We start from the raw sequence: 19,481 nt of genomic DNA on the forward strand, positions 1-19,481 counted from the left end.
TAGTAATAAAAATAATGATAATACATTCAAACAGACATAACACCCCACATAACACCCCACACTTAACAATTGTGAATAAGAAAGGCAAAAAAGTTTGGGTACTGGATGTGGCAGCACCTGGAGACAGCAGAATAGAAGAGAAAGAACTGGAGAAGATAACAAAATGCAACAAAATGCAAATAGAAAAGCAAAAGAAATCAAAAGTGGTACCAATAGTCATAGGTGCCTTGAGTGCAATCCCAAAACAACTGGAGCACCATTTGAATACCCTCGGCATTGATAAATTCACCATCAATCAATTTCAAAAAGCAGCTTTACTCAGAACACCTTACATCCAGTGACAATACCTCTAACACCATCAGACCTCCAAATCTGCCTATCCCAGATCCATGGGAAGGACTCAGTAGGCGGACAAAAATGCCAAATCCAGTCTGAACATCTGGCTGACTGCAATGAAATAGATCATAAGCATGTCCAGAATATCTGTATGGTTGCTAAGAGTCGACAATGATTTGATGGCACTTAATCATAAGCCACAATTGAAAAAGTGTGCACTGAAATTTGTTTGAATATTAGTATGCACTTTTAAACAAAAGCCAAACTATAAATTTATCCTAAAGGAATTTGTGAAATAAACTCGGGAAGTGCAGTAGTGCCCTGATAATGTCCACTGCTATTTCTCCCCAGAAATCCGTCACAACAATTCTGATGAGGGCGTGTTGTTCAAAGGGAATTTCTGGTGAGATGGGCTGCAATGGCTGAGGGTCTGATGCTACTGTATATGGATGGGTTGGAGTTCCTGCAAACGATGATGATGATGATGATGATGATGATGATGATGATAATAATAATAGTAATAATAATAATAATAATAATAATATAGAGCAGAATGGAAAAGAAAGAACTGGAGAAGATAACAAAATACAAAGACCTACAAACAGAAATAGAACGACTGTGGCAACGGCAAGCAAGGGTGGTACCAATAGTAATAGGCGCCTTGCGTGCAATCCCAAAACAACCGGAGCACCACTTGGACACCATTGGCATTGACAAATTTGCCATCTGTCAGTTGCAAAAGGCGGCCTTACTAGGAACAGCTTTCATCCTACGACGATATCTGTAATATCTTAAATTCAAACATCCACATCTGCCTACCCCAGGTCCTTGGTAAGGATTCGATAGATAAACAAAAATGCCAAATCCAGTCTGAACATCTGGCTTACTGTGCGATGATCAATAATAGAGTTGGAAGGGACCTTGGAGGTCGTCTAGTCCAACCCCTCGCTCAGGCAGGAAATCCTATACCATTTCAGACAAATAGCTGTCCAGTCTCTTCTTAAAAACTTCCAGTGTTGGAGCATTCACCGCTTTTGGAGGCAGGTTGTTCCACTGATTAATTGTTCTAACTGTCAGGAAATTTCTCTTAATTCTAGGTTGCTTCTGTCTTTGATTAGTTTCCATCCATTGCTTCTTGTCCTGCCTTCAGGTGCTTTGGAGAATAGCTTGACTCTCTCTTCTTTGTGGCAGCCCCTGAGATATTGGAACACTACTATCGTGTCACCCCTAGTCCTTCTCTTCATTAAACTAGACATACTCAATTCCAGCAACTGTTCTTTATATGTTTTAGCCTCCAATCCCCTGATCATCTTTGTTGCTCTTCTCTGTACTCTTTCTAGAGTCTCAGCATCTTTTTTACATTGTGGTGACCAAAACTGGATGCAGTATTCCAAGTGTGGCCTTACCAAGGCATTGTAAAGTGGTATTAACACTTCACATGAACAAGTATACCAAGATTTGGGCATTTTTTTTCCTGGGTTTCGGGAGAGCTTTTCAGACCTTTTTTATTTAAACTATTTAAAACTTTTTACAGAGATTGCAACCTACTTTTCCTATTTCCTGCCTAAAAATGACTGCAATCCCACTGCTGATTTGGTATAATTCTGATAAAAGGGGACTCCAGGGAGGTGGGGCTTGCGGGCTGCAGATTGCCCACCCTTCCAAAAAGAAAAATGGCAGTTGCCAGGATGAACACCTGCTCTCTTTGCACTCATCCACCTTTTCCTGCTGCCACTGAAGGTTGGCATATGGACTCCTTCAGCTTTATTCCAGCCAAATAGAGGTGGTGGGTTTTAGAAGGGAGAGAGCATCACAGCGACACTGAGGAAATTTAGGAAGAGAGGGTTGTCCTAGTGTGGAAATAAAAGGTGTGGAAATTTTGCTCATGTGCTTGTTTTTTAATTCTGTATATAATGCTGCTTGTATACAGTTAATGTACAAATGACAGTAGGGAGTGATGTCCTGCCTCAAATCCTTTATACAGATAGTCCTCGACTTACAACCATTCATTTAGTGATTGTTCGAAGTTACAACGGCACTGAAAAAAGTGACTTATGACCGTTTTTTACATTTACAACTGTTGCAGCATCCTTATGGTCACATGATCAAAATTCAGGTGCGAGGGAACTGGCATATATTTATGACAGTTACATTGTCCCTGGATCATGTGATCACCATTAGTAACCTTTCCAACTGGCTTCCGACAAGCAAAGTCAATGAGGGAAGCCAGATTTGCTTAACAACCACATGATTCAATTAACAACTGCAGTGGTTTGCTTAACAACTGTGGCAAAAAGGTTGTAAAATGGGGCAAAACTCACTTAACAACTTCCTTGCTTCAGAAGAGAAATTTTGGGCTCAATTGTGGTCATAAGTTGAGGACTACCTGTAGTTCAAAAAAAGGCTGCTGTTTAAAGAGAGCATCAGCACCATAAAACCAACCAGCCAAATATCTGTCAACTCCAGCACAATAAAATAATTCTTTTGTCCCAAACAGCTTCATGAAACCCCTACCTTCCACATACATATAGGTAGTCCTTGATTTATGACCAAAATTGGGACTGGAATTTTCATTACTAAGCAAAGTGGTTGTTACATGAGTCATGCTAGATTTTACGATCTTTTTTGCCTAGGTTGTTAAGTGAATCACTTAGTCCTTAAGTAAATTTAGCTTCTCCTATTGACTTCGCTTGTCGGAAGCCAGGTAGGAAAGCTGCAAACGGACTTCATATGACCTTGAGATGCTGCACTGATTGTAAGTGCGAGGACCACTTGTAAGTCAATTTTTCAGTGCCACTGTAACTTTGAATAGTCGCTCAACGACTGGTTGTAAGTAGAGGACTACATGTTCTTCAACCTTGGCATCTTTCAGATATGTGGTTTTCAACTCAACTCCCAGAATTCCCCAGCCGACCATGAAGTCCACGTATTTTACAATTGGCAAGGTCCAGAGTGATTGTCTTTTTTTTTTTTTTTTTTTTTTAAAAAGATATTTAGAGACTTTGGGTAGTTATGAGTCACCCTGTGGATAAGGATATGTTATGATAACCATCGTTTTTATTAGGAATGGTGCAGAGGGAACTTTAAACTTCTTGAATGTATGTATTTGCTACATTAATATCCCACATTTGCTCATTCAGCATAGACTTGGGCTCTTGCTTTGTTATGTCTTTAAAATAACTTGCCCAATGTGATCTCCATGATCAAGGGGGAACAAATTAAAACTCAACCTTTCCAGGAAATGCAAACTTAACTACTTTATGAAACCGTCTTGTATTAAGAAATCAGAGTTTAAATTAGCATCCGGTTTAAGGCATAGATGATAAACTTAGTAATGGACATCATTTCTGAGAGTATGCACACAAAGAAACTGGCAGCTTAGCAGACAGAACTAGTAGGACTACTATCCCTGTAATATTGCAGACAGTGAAGGATTAAGAGGGTCTTAATGAATAAATTGAACATCTGTGTTGTCCAATGCTTATTGCTGTATCAATCTAATGAGGACAGGATGATTATTTCAAACAGCAGGGACACCGTAACTAGATGTTGGTGCTAGATATGATCTGTCTTCTTTGTAACTGGTGGAATATTTATAGAGACCGGCTACTTTTGGAGTTGTATGTTTGTGAGATTATGATTATATATATACAGCGTGTGTGTTTGTGAGTGTGTATGCTTCTCATTTGAGCAAGACAGCTGAAATTTGGCATGGGCATGGTTTATAACAAGCTGCTTATTAGACAGACTCTAAAATGGAACATATATTCATGTGATTTTTCTTTGAAGTGGGTGATATGAAATCACTTTTTGATTAAGAGTACTTTTTGCTAGTTAGAAAAGTGGAATTTACTGCATACAGCCCAGGAAACCTATTTAGATTAATTCTCATGTCAGAAACAAAAATGTGAATGTCAATCATTAGAAGCACTGATCCTGCAGATATAATGAAAATAATATTTTAATATATCTCAATCTATCTCTCACCTGCCCTTGGCTTTAATAATATATGATCAAAAAGTTATCAGGAGCTTACCAGCCGCCTACACTTCTATTCCCCAAGATCTATCTGGCAATCATATTTTGCAAAGGTAGTATTAATCCCAGGCACTATGCCGAAAATTATTTTTACAGACCTTCTGGATAGTTTTGCTGCTCCTGTGTAACTGATGGCTGGGGGGGGGGAGGGGGGAGGAGAGAGACAATGATTCTACTTTCTTCTGTCTCCTTTTATTCCAATTTTGAACCTGAAATTCAAAGCAGAACTTTTTCAGTTCCTTTACCTTGTTTCCTTAATGTCTCTTTCTCACAAACATGTTCAAATGAATTCATTTTATATATTTTTATTTATTTATTCGACTTGTATGCTACCCTTTTTGCACAGAGGTGACTCTGGGCAGCTTACAAATGAAAAGCCAGTAAAACATTACACAATAAATAATAATAGTATTTATTCAATGAACCATAATAATTTATAATTAAAAGATGAGGAGGAAGAGAGCAAGATGCACACTGGGAGAGGTGTGGGGGGGTGTCTTCTCTTAATCCTATAACCACCTCCAGTGTGATACACTCCCGTTAGGGTGCAGGAGGTAATAATAATAATAAAAAATATTAAACTTATATGTCGCCCTTCTCTCAGTGACTCAGGACAACATGCAACAATCAAACAAAGGAATTATAATGAAATCAACAGAACATAAAATATGAAGATAAAATGTTTCTTAAATGCCATGTGTCCTTCCGTGCAGCTGCACTGTATAGCATGGCATGGAAGTGATACAGAGGAACGAATGGTAGATGTATGTGTTTCTGCATGTGTGCATTGCTCTTTCACACTACCCTGCAACACATGCTAATAATACATATGCCAGCATAGACTAGAGGGTTCATACCTAATGCACGTGATCTTACTGGCCTCTTACTCATTTGTGGGCACCAGAAATGAATAAATGTGTGATCCTATCAACTCTTTGGCCCATAGGAGGTTTTAAGACCTCTAATCAAAACTTGTACCCTGATCCTTAAATTGAAGATCTTCAATTCCTGACTTATGGTATACTCTTTCGCACTAACCCCAAAACTAGGTTGCATGTTTTGGCTGATTCCTATTGTGAACAATTTTCTGAAAATCGAGTGGGTGAGAAAATTGTTTGAAAAAAAAAGGCAAAACTTTTGCAAATAGCACTAGGAGAGAAAGGAGGGGAAGACACTTTGTGAGCCTGAGCAAAAATGTGCCTGTTGTGTGTGCACTGAAGTACAACAGGGAAGTTTTAAAAGCCTTTTTTTCCTCTCTTGTCTAATCCATTCCTGCTGGCTTTTCAGTTTCTCTTTGAGCTCAGACAACTCACTTCCATTTCACAGACACTTCTGGGAGGTGTGCTTTCCTCCTTTGCCAAAGATAGTGGCTCCGTGCTAAATATAAAAATAAAAAAGGATAAGGAGGGAAGATTTGCCACCTCTGCCCTGGCACCCTTTCCTCTCTTTGGCTGCTATGCTGCTTTTCTGCAGGACAGCTGGAGAAATTCACGGCACTTTTTCAAAAAGATGGCTGCCAAGAGGGGAAAGAAGGAAAATAAACTTTTTGGAGCAAGAGAGGCGGCACATGTAATTGTGCTTTTCTGCCTTCAAAATGGCCGCCGGGGAATGGAAGTGTGCATGGAGAGGGGAAATTGGAGAAAAGGAGCAGGCGGGGAAGGTTGGGGGCCTGGAGAGAATTTATTTAAAAAACAAAACAAAACCAGCTTGCAAGAGCCAAAATTCCATTTAAATAAACAGCCTATGAACTGCATGTTCTTTTCTTTTCTGGCGCATTCTGTTGCAAACTTTGCGTTTTTCTTCCCGTCTCATTTCTTCTTCTCCTGTTTCTGTTTAAAAACAATTATTGATTTCCAACTTGCTGTGGACACGAAAAGATTGGATTGCAAAATGTGTGTGTGGAGGGGGGAGAGAAAAACAGAGAATATTATGCATGCATTGCTTTAAAAATGCTTTTGTTTACTTGAAGTGGATGCCTTATTTATTTGCTTGCTTATTTATGTCAGGATCAGTGGAAAACCAAATTTTTTTTGTGGAAAAAAGTTTCCTCAAGTTGTGGGGAAAATCATATGGAGGGGTAGAGGATGGAATTTTTCCCCCAGCCTTGATACAACAAGAACGTTTTTTTTAAAATCTGTGTGCATGTGTATTGTATATTTGCAGAGAGTTCTTATTTTTCCTGCAAGCCTCGAGGCTCCATTTGACTGCTTCCCGCATTGGGAATCTTAACTTGGCACAAAATGGCCGCATTGGGGAAAGACTGGCATGTGGGGGGCACACAAAATGGCCGCACCTGCTTAGTGATATGAACTGGGGAGGTGCTGCCTGAAATTCTTCCCTAAAAGCATCCTCATTCAGTGGGTTTTAATGATCATCCCCCATAAATGAAATGAAGGATGAATTTCTCCGGCACGGACCTCTCTCTTTTGCCGGGCAAGGGAGGCTGAGCGAAAGCCACTCCTAGCCTAGCGAAAGTTTCTTTGCAGCATGGTGAAAAGGCGTGCTTCCAAATTCCTCTTTTGGAACTGTGTGAGAGAGAGGGGGAATGTGGAAATGCCGCCAGGCTGATTGGCAAGGCTGCCGCTTCTTGTTTTGACTGGGGTGACTCTCGGTTTGGAAGATCGGGCAGAGGCAGCCGAGTGAAATGCCAATGGCCGAGCTGGCAGCAGGGAGAGGGAGCAATGGCTGTGCAAGGGACAGGAGGGAGGGTGTGTGTGTCTCTGTGTGTGTGATAGAGAAAGATGGCAGGGGAAAAGTATTTGGCATGCATATACCTGGCTTGGGCCCAGTTTCTGCAGCCAAGTATCAGCTCGGATAAAGGAAAATAGTGGGCCAGACTTTAAAGGACGGGTGAGAACAACCACCATTGCTGAGGTAGACCTTTTTGGCTGGCAGAGGAACCTGGGACTCCTTTGCCTCAACAACATTTTTGAACCACCTGTTTTATTTTATTTTATTTTATTTTAAAAAAAAACAAATGCACCAAAGGATTTTGCAGAGGGAAGCTGACTGGAGGCAAATTTGGCAAGTCCAGGATTGGATTTTGTGTTTTCATATACAATGGTGTGGCTAGGCGAGGAATTAATTCCTACAAATAGTATAAGGCAAAATGACTTCAGCTGATGAGGCAATGCAAAATTAAAAAAAAAATTAAGTCCAGCCATTACAGAATTGTCTAGTACTGTAATCTACTTTCCCCTTTCTTGATTTTCCTTCCTTTAAATTTTTAGACCTGCCTGTTCACCAATAATTGTAAACAGCTTGCAATTAAAGCAAAAGAACAATACAGTTATATATTAAAACCACAAACAAACATGGTCATTTTGGCCTTTCAAGTAGAAATAACTGTTTTTTGTGTACTAGCATTTCTTATTGCATTAAACTTTTAAATTAAGTCATCTAGAGGGAGTCTTAAACAGGATATATTTTTTTTAAAAAAAAGGACAAGCTAAAAGAATAAAATCTGAAAATGAAAGTGCCCTTCTAGATCTTGAGAGGTGGAGAACCTTAACAGATCACTTGCAACAAAATCATCTGAACTACTTAAATCAGAATTTAGCACAGAAAAGAAAAGTATTAGTGTTGTTTTGATCTCAAAGTCAATGGAGAAGAGTTGCAATCCAGTAGAAAAGATGAGGAACTCACTGGCCATGACGGTTGAAAACTGACAGTCACCATGGTTCCCTGCCCATTTTTACATGGACAACATTGAAAAACTATAATCCCCTAAAACAAACATTAAAATTCTCTTTAAAAACAGCATTATTTGCCAATCTGGCATTTTCTAGAAGCCCTGGATTACAATATTCATTGTAATCCAAGAGGTAGCAAATGATACTGTAGATCCATGCATTTTTCTATTTGTCTTCCAGGTTTAGCCATCATTTTTTTAAAAAGCAGTTTAGTTCTTTATATTCCTAGACCTAAGCAGACCCCATTAACTTTCTAAGATGCATTTATACCCCCTTCCACCCTATCATATCAAATTCTGCATCAGGAATGCCAAGAGTCCAGGCTGATTGATACCAGAGTCCTAAGCCAAAGATTTGAAGCACAGAATCTCCTCCTCTGCACCTATTGTCTCTTGCCTGTGACTTATCCACTACAGATAGTCTGGCAAAGTAGTGCCAGTACTGGATCCCTTCCAATACTAATGCATCACCCTTGCCTAGAAAAATTGTAAAATTTGAGGGACCATCTGATCCCACTGGGATGGGCTCATCCCATCTGTGTCAGCAGAGGAGGCATGCTGCAGTCCCATCAGCCTGAGCTGGCGTGGTCCAGGAGAAGGGCCTTGTCTGACATTGCACTTGCCCACTGGAACATCTTGCCCCCCAAAGTGAGGTTGGCCCCAACCCTCCCCCCCCCGAATTTCAGTAAGAGCCTAAAGACCTGGCTGTGTCAGTTGGCTTAGGGCTCCAATGGGGAAGCATCACAGTGGAGGTGGTTGATCGATTAACAACAACCCCATCCTGCTCCTGCCTTTCCAATTTTCTAATTGGACCAGTCTTTGGCTTTTGAATTAACATATCTGTGTTTTTAGTTTATATAGTTTTTATATTTTATTAATGTAATCTGGCCCAGAGTTACCTTGAGGTAAGATGGGCAGCCTATTAAATAAACAAACAAACAAACAAACAAACAAATAATATTTTCTGTACGTAGGGATGGTGTGAGTATCATGGTACCGGTCAACATTTTAATTACCTACAGGGCTGCTGAGATCCTATCATGGTGTTGCTAACTGTAGTAGCATGCTCCACCCCAACCACACGGGCAGGAAGAGTTCAAAAAGAGTTGGCAGTGGGTTTTGCTCGGCCCCTGCAGCTGCGGAAAAAAACTGAATGCCTTTGTTTGGCCTGCTGGCAACTAGTTTGGATGAGAATTTCAGAAGTAATACTAACAGCAAATGTTTCATGCATTACTCATGCAGATAGAGAAATTGGGGTGTAAGGGACCTCCCTTCATTCTGCTTCCTCTGTGCTGAACATAATTTAGGAAACTGGGAGGCTCCTTGTATAGTTTAGTATTCCAAATGCTCACATCACTATGGGAAGCACTTTCCAAATCATGATATAGGTCAGTGGTGGCGAACTTATGGCACGGGTGCCAGAGGTGGCACTCAGAGCCTTCTCTGTGGGCACGCGCGCTGTCGCCCCAGTCCTACGCCTTCAGCTGGGTTTTATAAAACCTTTTCGCTTTAGGCCTCCGCCGCCGTGTGCAAAAAAAAAAAAAGGTTCAATCAATCAGTCAATTTCAACTTCTCGCGGGAAAAAAAAAGATCTTGCAAAGTTGGAATTGATTGATTGAACTTTTTTAGTCCCACCCAATCTACCGTTACCACCGCAGCCACACCCACCCAGTGGGCCACACCCACCCAATTGGCCACACCCTCCCGGCACCTGACGATGCATAAGTGGGTTTTGGGTTGCAGTTTGAGCACTCGGTCTCTAAAAGGTTCGCCATCACTGATGTAGGTAATTCTTGACTTGCAGTCATAATTGAGCATAAAATTTCTGTTGCTAAGTAAGACAGCTGTTCAGTGAGTTTTGCCCCATTTTATGGCCTTTCTTGCCACAGGTGTTAAATGAATCACTGCAGGTGTTAAGTTAGTGACACGGCTGTTAAGTGACTCTGGATTTCCCATTGACTTTGCTTGTCAGAAGGTCGGAAAAGTGATCACATGACCCCCAGGACACTGCAACCGTCATAAATATGAGCCAAGCATCGATATTTTGATCACATGACCATGGAGATGCTACAATGGTCGTAAGTGTGAAAAATGGTCATACATCACTTTTTTCAGTGCCATTGTAACTTTAAACAATCACTAAATGAACTGTTTTAAGTACAGTTTTTCAGTAATTTCTCCTGCCCTAATTTTTGGATCAAGGGATTGTTATACCTCTTGGTTTTACTTATTTTATCCAAGCTTATTGTTTACAATCTCGGTTTTAGCATTTGCTCATCTCTTGCTTGATTTGTTATTTAATGCTTCTTTTAAGACCTTGCTTTTACATCACTGCTGTATAATGTTTATAGATTTCCACAGTAAGGGATTTAAGTGAGTTTTCAATCACAGTTGGCTTTTTTTCAGAGCCTTATGGACAACACTGTTGTTGTTTTCTGGCCAGGAAGAGCACTATGACATTATTGTAGATGGGGCAGAGCAGAAAAAAATTAAAACATAAACAATTGGACAAGGAGTCCCCCGTAAACTATATTAAAAGACTGATTTGCCTTTATAAATTGAGAATTTATAAACTGAGAAAGAAGAAGGGCTACCAAATTTCTGTGGTGCAATGAGGAACTCTAAAATCTACAATGAGGCTCATCAATGATATAAGTCAGGTAATCCTCATTTAGCAACTGCCTTGTACAGCAACCTTCACAGTTATGATAGTAATGGAAAAGTAACATTTTGACCAGTCCTTGCATTTACGATGTTTGCAGGTCTGCAAAACCTAGGAAAACTGAAATAAAATCATAACCATATCATGGTTTCACTTAATGACTGCTTCACATAATGCACGTTGCTGGTCCCAATTGTTGTTACTAAACAAGGAATACTTTAATTTTCAATTCACTAGCTATATTTTTATCCACACATTTCATGTAACATATTGGTATGATTCTATGGTCATTATGCACACCTATCTCTTACTCTGAGTGGTGCACCTTCTCCTTCCCCCACCCTTCACAACTGAATTGTGATATTCCTCCTGGTGCTCTATTTGGCAAATGTGCAAGTCTATACAGGTAGTCCTCGACTTATAACACATTTGGCTAAGTGACCGTTCGAAGTTACAACGGCACTGAAAAAAGTGACTTATGACTGTTTTTCACACTTATGTTGCAGCATTTCCATGATCACATGATCAAAATTCAGACATTGGGCAACTGGGTCTTATTTATGAGGGTTGCCGTGTCTTGGGGTCACCCTAGCCTTTTGCAATCTTCTGACAAGCAAAGATGTTGGGGAAGTAACAACCGTGTTACTAACTTAACAACAGCTTCAGTGATTCACTTAACAACTGTGAGAAGTAAGTTGTAAAATGGAGCAAAACTCACTTAACCACTGTCTTTGCTTAGCAACAAAAATTTGGGGCTCAATTGTGGCTGTAAGTCGAGGACTACCTGTGCAGGTAGAATGACTTTGCTGTTATTATACTGTACGTAGATCATAAGAATAATGATAGGAATAAAAGAAATACTAGAATCTTGGGGAAATTGGCTGGGTCTGGTGAACTGGAGCAGCTCAGGCATCTCTCTCACTTTTGAACACACACACACACACACACACACACACACACACACACACACACACTCATTTTGGGGAGGGGGATGGAATAATAAAAAGACACTTTAAAATGTTCCTGGCTGCATCAAGGATATTCAGGGACGTGTGGATTCTAGCCAAGGGTTGCTGCATAAGAAAGAGGTGTGTGTGTGTGTGTGTATTCATGCAATGGGGAGAAAGTAAAAAGAGACTCGATTGGAAGCAGGAGGTGGTGGGTTGGCTAATCCAGGATGCTAGTAGGAACCTATAGTGCTGACCTCAGCGTCTGCACCGACTGCCCAAAGAGCTTGATTATTTTTAGATAAGATGAAAAGCAGGGAGAGAGAGAGAGAGAGAGAACGAGGAGTTCTGGGATGTAGCCCATGTGAGGCGTGAGTTGTATTTCTGATGAGGAAGGGAAAGCAGGAGGTGGGAAGGGTGGAAGAGGAGGATTTTGTTTCAGTGGCCTTCATTGCACGAGTCCCTCTGGCTCCTTCCTCAAGTCCAGAGGTTCAGCCCTTGCCTTTGATTCAGAACTGGTCCCATTCAAAGGAACTTCCACAGTTATCTAATCACCTCCCCTCATCTAAGCCTGCCAATTTCTGGATGGTTTTGAAAAAGGGTCATACCTTTTGATGGTCCCACCCTGAGCATCAGCATTTCTCCCCTCTGTTTAAATGAAGTTCTTTTGGCGGGCAAAAAGGGCACCTGACTGTGTGCACAGTGCATTTCCTTTGAGAAGGGAATTAGTTAGATGTAGTAAGAGCAGGGCCTGTGCAAGAATGATGCAGTGCGAATGCTGCTGCATTAGGAGGAGAATTTATGCTTTTCATTCAGAAGACTGCATGCAGGTTTTTGTTTTTTTTTAAATGATGGCGTAAGACGGGATTTCCCAACCTTGGTGACTTTAAGACAGTGGTTCTCAACCTGTGGGTCGGGACCCCATTTGGGGTCGATCGACCATTTCACGGGGGTCGCCAAGCAAGGCTGTCCGCCATTTTTTTGTCTGCCATTTTTTTTGTCCGCCATTTTTTTCCCCTTTTCCAGCGGGTGCCTTACCTCCCTTGGGCTGGGCCAGCTGGTGGTCGGCCTGCTCCGTCTCTGCCGCTTGCCAGCTACGCCTTGGCCGGCGCAGGAGGCGGAACCAAGCATGCGCGGCGCTCCCGGGCAGGGAAAGTCCTCGACTTACGACTGGTTGGGTAGTCCTCGACTTATGACCGGTTTAGTCCTCGAATTACGACTGGTTTAGTCCTCGACTTACGACCGGTTTAGTCCTCGACTTACGACCGGTTGGGGTCGCGGCATTAAAAAGGTTGAGAACCACTGCTTTAAGATGTGTGGACTTCAACTCCCAGAATTCCCCAGCCCGCATATTACTCAGTTGCTACCATCTGAGTAATCGGCAAGTTTCAAACTTACAAGAAGCTCTATTTTATTCTTTACTACAGTCTTCTGATCTACCACCTAGATCTTGCTGCAAAACAATGGCTCAGATAGCAGATTACAGGTAGTCCTTGATTTACAACCATTCGTTTAGTGGCCGTGCAAAGGTACAACAGCATTGAAAAAAGAGATTTATGACCATCTTTCACACTTACAATCCTGGCGGCATCCCAATGGTAACATGATCAAAATTCGTCCATTTGATGATTGGTATGTATTTATGACAGTTGCAGTATTCTGCGATCATGAGATCACCATTTGCAACCTTCCCAGCTGGTTTCTGACAAGCAAAGTCAAGGGGGAACCCAGATTTGCTTAACGACCACATGATTTACCAAACAACTGCAGTGATATCCTTAACTGTTGCAAAAAAAGGTCATAAAATAGGGCAAAACTCAGTTAACAACTGCTTAGCAATGGATATTTTGGGCTCAACTGTGGTCATAAGTTAAGGACTACCTGTATGGACATTTTTACACAGCCACTCTCATCACCCTGAAAACCCTGTATTTATTCTCTCAACAGTTTCCAATCGTACTCACCACAGCCCTTACAACAATGGCCAGTTATAACTTGCTGTCCCTTTAGCCACACGTAGAAGTGTGCTAAAAAATGGCCAACTCCCTCATCCCTTACCATTTTTTCACCATCCATGAGGTTTTGGAGAGGGGCCCTTGGGGGAAGGGAAGGGGGAGAAACCACTCCAAAATCCCTGGAGTGCAGTTATGAGAATTTCATGGCATTTTGGAAGCATTGCAGCTTAGAGTAGGAAAAAGAGCCACGGAACTAGGGAGGCGGTTCCAAGAGGGAGTTTCCACCAACTCCGTGGAATTCAGCACATCAGATTTCAGAAATCCTGCAATTTGAGATTTCAGCCTGTGAAGCCCCTACGAAAATCAACTCAGCTGCTGAAGGGTGACAGTGAGAGGTGACACCGGTCCAGGAATTGCCCCAAAGTGCCCTGTGGAATAGCCCATGATTTGAGCATTAAGAAAAAGAGTCTCTGAGCACGATCAGAACCCACACAAATTCCTTTACACAAAAATTATTTTCTGCTGCCTTCCTCCTTCCATCAAGTGCCTTCCTTTTCAGCAACTTGATTTCTCCAGGAAAGGATTCTTGGATATTGCTAACTCTTGAAAGCAGAATCAGAAACTTCATTGCTGCCCTGTACCAAATTTCTTCGAGACACAACGGAATCTATCTCTACTCAATCCTGCAGGACAAAGAGCTAATGAAGCTTAAGACAGTCCCATGTATTTCCCATCTCTACGGGGCGGGGGGGGGGAGGATTGCATCAATGGGCAATGTTTATTTCATCATGTTTAAATAGACGGCACGGGGTTAGGATCCGCAGTGGCATCACATGCCTGGCATTAGTGGCGCCAACAGAGTTCTGAGGTCAGGTGTTGCCTGCGTGGCTGAGAGTCCAGGAAAGGGAAGAGAAGGGAGGCCGAGGAGGGAGATGCTTCATCTGCATTGGCGGCTCGTTAATCACCCACCCGGGCTGCAAAGTGAGTGCTGTCAAGGGAGGGCTGATTATGGGGAGGAGGGCAGCCATTACTGCAAAAATTACATTACTGCAAGCACCCATTAATGTTTGGCGGTTGCTGTAGCAACCTAGTAGGCCCTGGACTTGTGGTTGGCCTCTGTTCATCTTTACCTTGATGAAGGAAGACCGAGGGTCTTAGCAAAGGTTGCTACCAAGAGGAGTCCATAGTGGCCTGGGGCGACCCAGCCAGTGACCTTCCTTTGCCATCACCCAAAAGGGGCTCACACAGAGAAGAAGGGCTTGACCCCAAAGCACTAGAGGGCAGGACAAGAAGTAACGGGTGGAAGCTCGTCAAAGAGAGATCCAACCTAGAAGTAAGGAGAAATTTTCTGACAGGGAGAACAATGAATCAATGGAACAGCTTGCCTCCTAGAGTTATGGGTACTCTATCACTAGAGATTTTCAAAAATAGACTGGACAACCATTTGACTGGGATGGTATAAGGGTGCAGGAGCTTGGACTAGAAGCCCTCCAAGGTCCCATCCAGCCCTATGATTCTGTGTTCTAAGTCAAAGTGTCTAGTATTAAAATCCCGCAAGCTATATGAGAGTTATCAGGCAGGAGACCCGACCCCCTCCCCAACTTTACACAAATCTTTTTCCCTTACAGCGAAAATATAATATTAAAACTAACTCTTGAATGCATGTTCTTGCCTCCCAAAATTAGTGGCTGTCTGAAAAAGCCACCTCTCTTTGTCTAATGAAATTCTGACATTGTGTTTTGGTCAGCCAGCCTTGAATGTTGTTCTAAGTTTTTCAGTAGTGGTAATCAACTTTTGAAAAAAAAACAAACCAAACCAAAAAGAAGACAAATGTACGTGTGTAGGCCCCGGTTGTGTAGAGCTGTAAAATATAATGCACAATTCTTTTCTTTTCAGATTCAGATCAAAGCAGCAGTCCCAGGACGGGAATCGGTTCTGACCAGGAGGATAGTAAACCCATAATCACGCTGGGTGAGCAACAGCAAAAAAAAAAAAAGGACAGAGGAAAGGTGTGGGTGAATGTTTGAAGCCGTCGGTTTGTGGTTTCCTGGACCTGCAATACAAACCCTGAAAGAATTAGGTGGGATGGTACCCTGGAACAGATTGATGGAAGGATGGATTCTCTCAAGGGTTGATCCAATCAGGAAATGAATTAGTAATGGAGAAGCACTTCAAAGCAGGCTTAGAAATAGGATTGGTTTGGGGTGCTGTTCTGTCTCTTCCCACCCTTTCAATTTAGTAAAAAAACAACCTTGGTTTATTCCAAACCAAATCAGACTCTATCACAGCCTTGAGAACAACATGGAATGAACATCCTCAACCAGCCTCGGTCAGCAAATCTCTAAATCTGTGTTTCTCAACTTTGGCAACTTTAAGATGGATAGACAAATGAGTAAACCTATCAATAGAGCCAATCATGTCACAGTTAAATACAGACATCAGTACAAACATAAATGAGTTTCAGAAGGGGACTGACAGCCAGTTTGTAAAAACCACTTCAATTCGGTACTTTTTATATAAAGGCCTTCTTCAACCTGATGCTGTTAAAACTATTATTCCATCATCCAAAACTGACATAGCCAGTGGCTATTATATAATGTCAAATTATTTTAGGGTCAAACTTCGTTGGCTGGCTGCTTTCATAGACTCTTGTTCTTTCTAATCTAAAAAAAATGGATAAATGATAAATGGGAGAAAAGAGTTTATTTAAAAAGTATCCAGTCTGGAATATTTAAGATTATATGCTAATTACCTGATTTATAGTATAATAAGTTTCTTTCTCTGAGTCAAAACCTGACACTGAAAACATTGAACAATTCAGAAAAAAAACCTGATTATTGTAGCAGTTTCTGAATAAGTCCAAAATCTCTTTTGCAGATGCAGCAGATTACCAAGAGAATTTTGTTACGTCAGGTGTATTCAGTGTCACAGAACTTATTCAAGTTTCCCGGAGTGAGTAGCTTGTATCCTCATTAGTTTTTTTTTTCATATTTCATTCTTACTTCTGTCAATTATATTACATTGTTTGAAATGCAGGTATAAGTAAGATTTGTTAATTTTTCCCACTGTTAATATAATCCATTCTTTTTCCTCGTTGTAAACATTAACAAATTTCTACTAAAAATTATATAGGTATTTTTACTTTTAATATCTATTTCCCAGCTACTGGGAAAAATCATCTGTTGATTCAGATAGTGCTACCATCAATGTACTGGTGATGCTCAAGCTGGCTATACCATTGACACTTTGTCAATAAGCTATTAGGTTCTAGATGAGAGGAAACAAGCTGAATCTGAACCCAGGCAAGATGGAGTTACTTTCAGGCACACAAAACCAGGAGCCAGGATAGGGTTCAAAAGTACTGTGAATGTATTCCATGCAAACTATACACAAGAATCTGATGTCTGTGGAGATTCTCAATCATCCAGGTTCATGGCTGTCCCAAAAGTGCTTTTTCCAAAAGGCAACTGGACTTCCTTGGTTTGTTTCTTTGAAAACAGTTCACTTCTCATCTAAGAAGCTTCTTCAGTTCTAACTGTTAGAACTGAAGGAGCTTCTTGAATGAGAAGCAAAATGTTTTCAAAGAAAAAGACGAAGAATGTCCAGTTGTCTTTTGGAAAAAGCACTTTGGGGACAAGAATTTGATCTACTAACTATCAATGTGAATTGGTGCCAGATAAAAGTTAAAGGACTTCAAGGGGGCTGGACGTAGGTTTCTTTCAAGGATGTAGGGCAGTGGTGGCGAACCTATGGCATGGGTGCCAGAGGCGGCACTCAGAGCCTTCTCTGGGGGCACGCGCACCGTCGCCCCAGTCCTAGGCCTTCAGGTGGGTTTTATAAAACCTTTTCGCTTTAGGCCTCCACCGCCGTGTGCAAAAAAAAAAAAAAGGTTCAATCAATCAGTCAATTTCAACTTCTCGCAGGGAAAAAAAAAGATCTTGCAAAGTTGGAATTGATTGATTGAACTTTTTAGTCCCACCCAGTCTGCTGTTACCACCGCAGCCACGTCCACCCAATGGGCCACACCCACCCAATGAGCCACACCCAGCCAATGGGCCACACCCACCCAATGAGCCACACCCAGCCAATGGGCCACACCCACCTGGCACCCAACGATGCCTAAGTGGGTTTTGGGTTGCAGTTTGGGCACTCGGTCTCTAAAAGGTTCGCCATCACTGGTGTAGGGACTCCAGGCTGACCCCTCCCTTGGACTCAGCTTGATCATCTCCTAAAGTTACTGTTTCCAGAACCACATTCCCTGCCAATTCTAGTGTTGTCTCTGAAGGAATGACATTGCTCCTGAGGGAATAATTTCATGACTTGAACCTTCCTGGATTGATGGTTACTGCTGGATGGGCAGGAGAAGGCCATGGCTAGAAGGATTTTGTCCAGCTGTGGTTGTTGCACCAAGTATGGTGCTTCTTGATGCAGGAGAATTTCATGCAGTGATTCATGTTCTCACCACCACCCAGTTTGACAATGGCGATGCACTCTAAATAGGGCTGTCTTAAAGAAAACTCAGAAACCGCAGTTGGTTCAAAATGCAACAGTCCCCATGTCAAGGGCTCCTATATGCCACAAACATATTACACATGATCACCACACTTGGAACAACTGCACCCAGTTCTGGTCACCATGATACAAAAAGAAGCTAAGACCCTAGGAAGAGTGCAGAGAAGCGCAACAAAGGTGATAAGGAATCTGGGGACTAAATCATACAATGAACGATTGAAGGAACTAGGTATGTGTAGTCTAACAAAGAGCAGGGCAGGGGTGACATTATATATATGTAGGCATATGTTTATAGGGCATATTTATAGATAGCATCTAGTTATTTTACTATATCACATCACTTCACTCCATAATCCAGTGTTTCCGTTGACAGCTTTAAGATGGATGGACTTCAACTCCCAGAATCCCCTCATCCACCTGACAGTCTAATTCAGTGTTTCTCAATCTCAACCACTTTAAGATGTGTGAACTTCAACTCCCAGAATTCCACATCCAGCTGTGTTGGTTAGGGAATTCTGGGAGTTGGAGTCCACCAATCTTAAAGTTGCCATAGTTGGGAAACATCTCTGACAGAGCACCACTGATGGAAGCAGAGAATTCCATCCCGAATCATTGTTTTATGAATCATTCATTATCCCTTTGTAATATTGATGGTTCTTCTCCCTCTGTCATTCACAGCACCAGTGGTGACAGGCACAGGTCCAAATTTCTCTTTGGGAGAGTTGCAAGGGCACTTAGCATATGACCTGAATCCCTCGAGTACAGGGATGAGGCGGACGCTCCCCAGCACTTCCTCCAGTGGGTAAGTCTAAACTAACACACACACTCTCTCTGTGTCTCCCCCTTTGTGTGTATGTGTTAAACTAGCTTTGTGTGTGTGTGTGTGTGTGTGTGTGTTTGTTTATAAAACTTTTACCTCACTGAGGATGCAACGGATGGAATTGGAAGATTGCCAGGTCACACAAAATTGGGTCATATCCAGGTCTTCAAGATTTTATCCAGCCATTTCTTGCAACTAGAAATTATTTTCTAGTTACAGGTAGTCCACGACTTACGATCACAATTGAGCCCAACATTTCTGTTGCTGAACAAGATAATTGTTTAGTGAGTTTTGCCCCCATTTTTTGACCTTTTTTGCCATAGTGAATCACTGCAGTTATTAAGTTAGTAACACAATTGTTAAGTGAATTTGGCTTCCCCATTGACTGCTTGTCAGAAGGTCCCAAAAGGTGATCACATGACCCTGGGACCTTGCAACCGTCAGAAATATGAGCCAATTGCCAAACATCCGAATTTTGATCACATGACCATGGGAATGCTACAATGTTTGTAAGTGTGAA

General features: G+C 41.7%; 1 protein-coding gene across 1 annotated transcript in view; it reads left to right on the forward strand.

The window, feature by feature from the left end:
- NFIC (nuclear factor I C) overlaps window positions 1-19,481 on the forward strand; it is a 153,085-nt gene that overhangs the window by 96,113 nt on the left and 37,491 nt on the right. The window contains exons 3-5 of the mRNA XM_015809935.1: window positions 15,526-15,600; window positions 16,507-16,581; window positions 18,820-18,943. Of these exons, the coding sequence (XP_015665421.1) occupies window positions 15,526-15,600; window positions 16,507-16,581; window positions 18,820-18,943 (274 nt within the window). The remainder of the gene's footprint in view (window positions 1-15,525; window positions 15,601-16,506; window positions 16,582-18,819; window positions 18,944-19,481) is intronic.

Source organism: Protobothrops mucrosquamatus, unplaced genomic scaffold (genome assembly GCF_001527695.2).
Source record: "Protobothrops mucrosquamatus isolate PMUCROS unplaced genomic scaffold, P.Mucros_1.0 scaffold6, whole genome shotgun sequence".
Lineage (NCBI taxonomy): Eukaryota > Metazoa > Chordata > Lepidosauria > Squamata > Viperidae > Protobothrops > Protobothrops mucrosquamatus.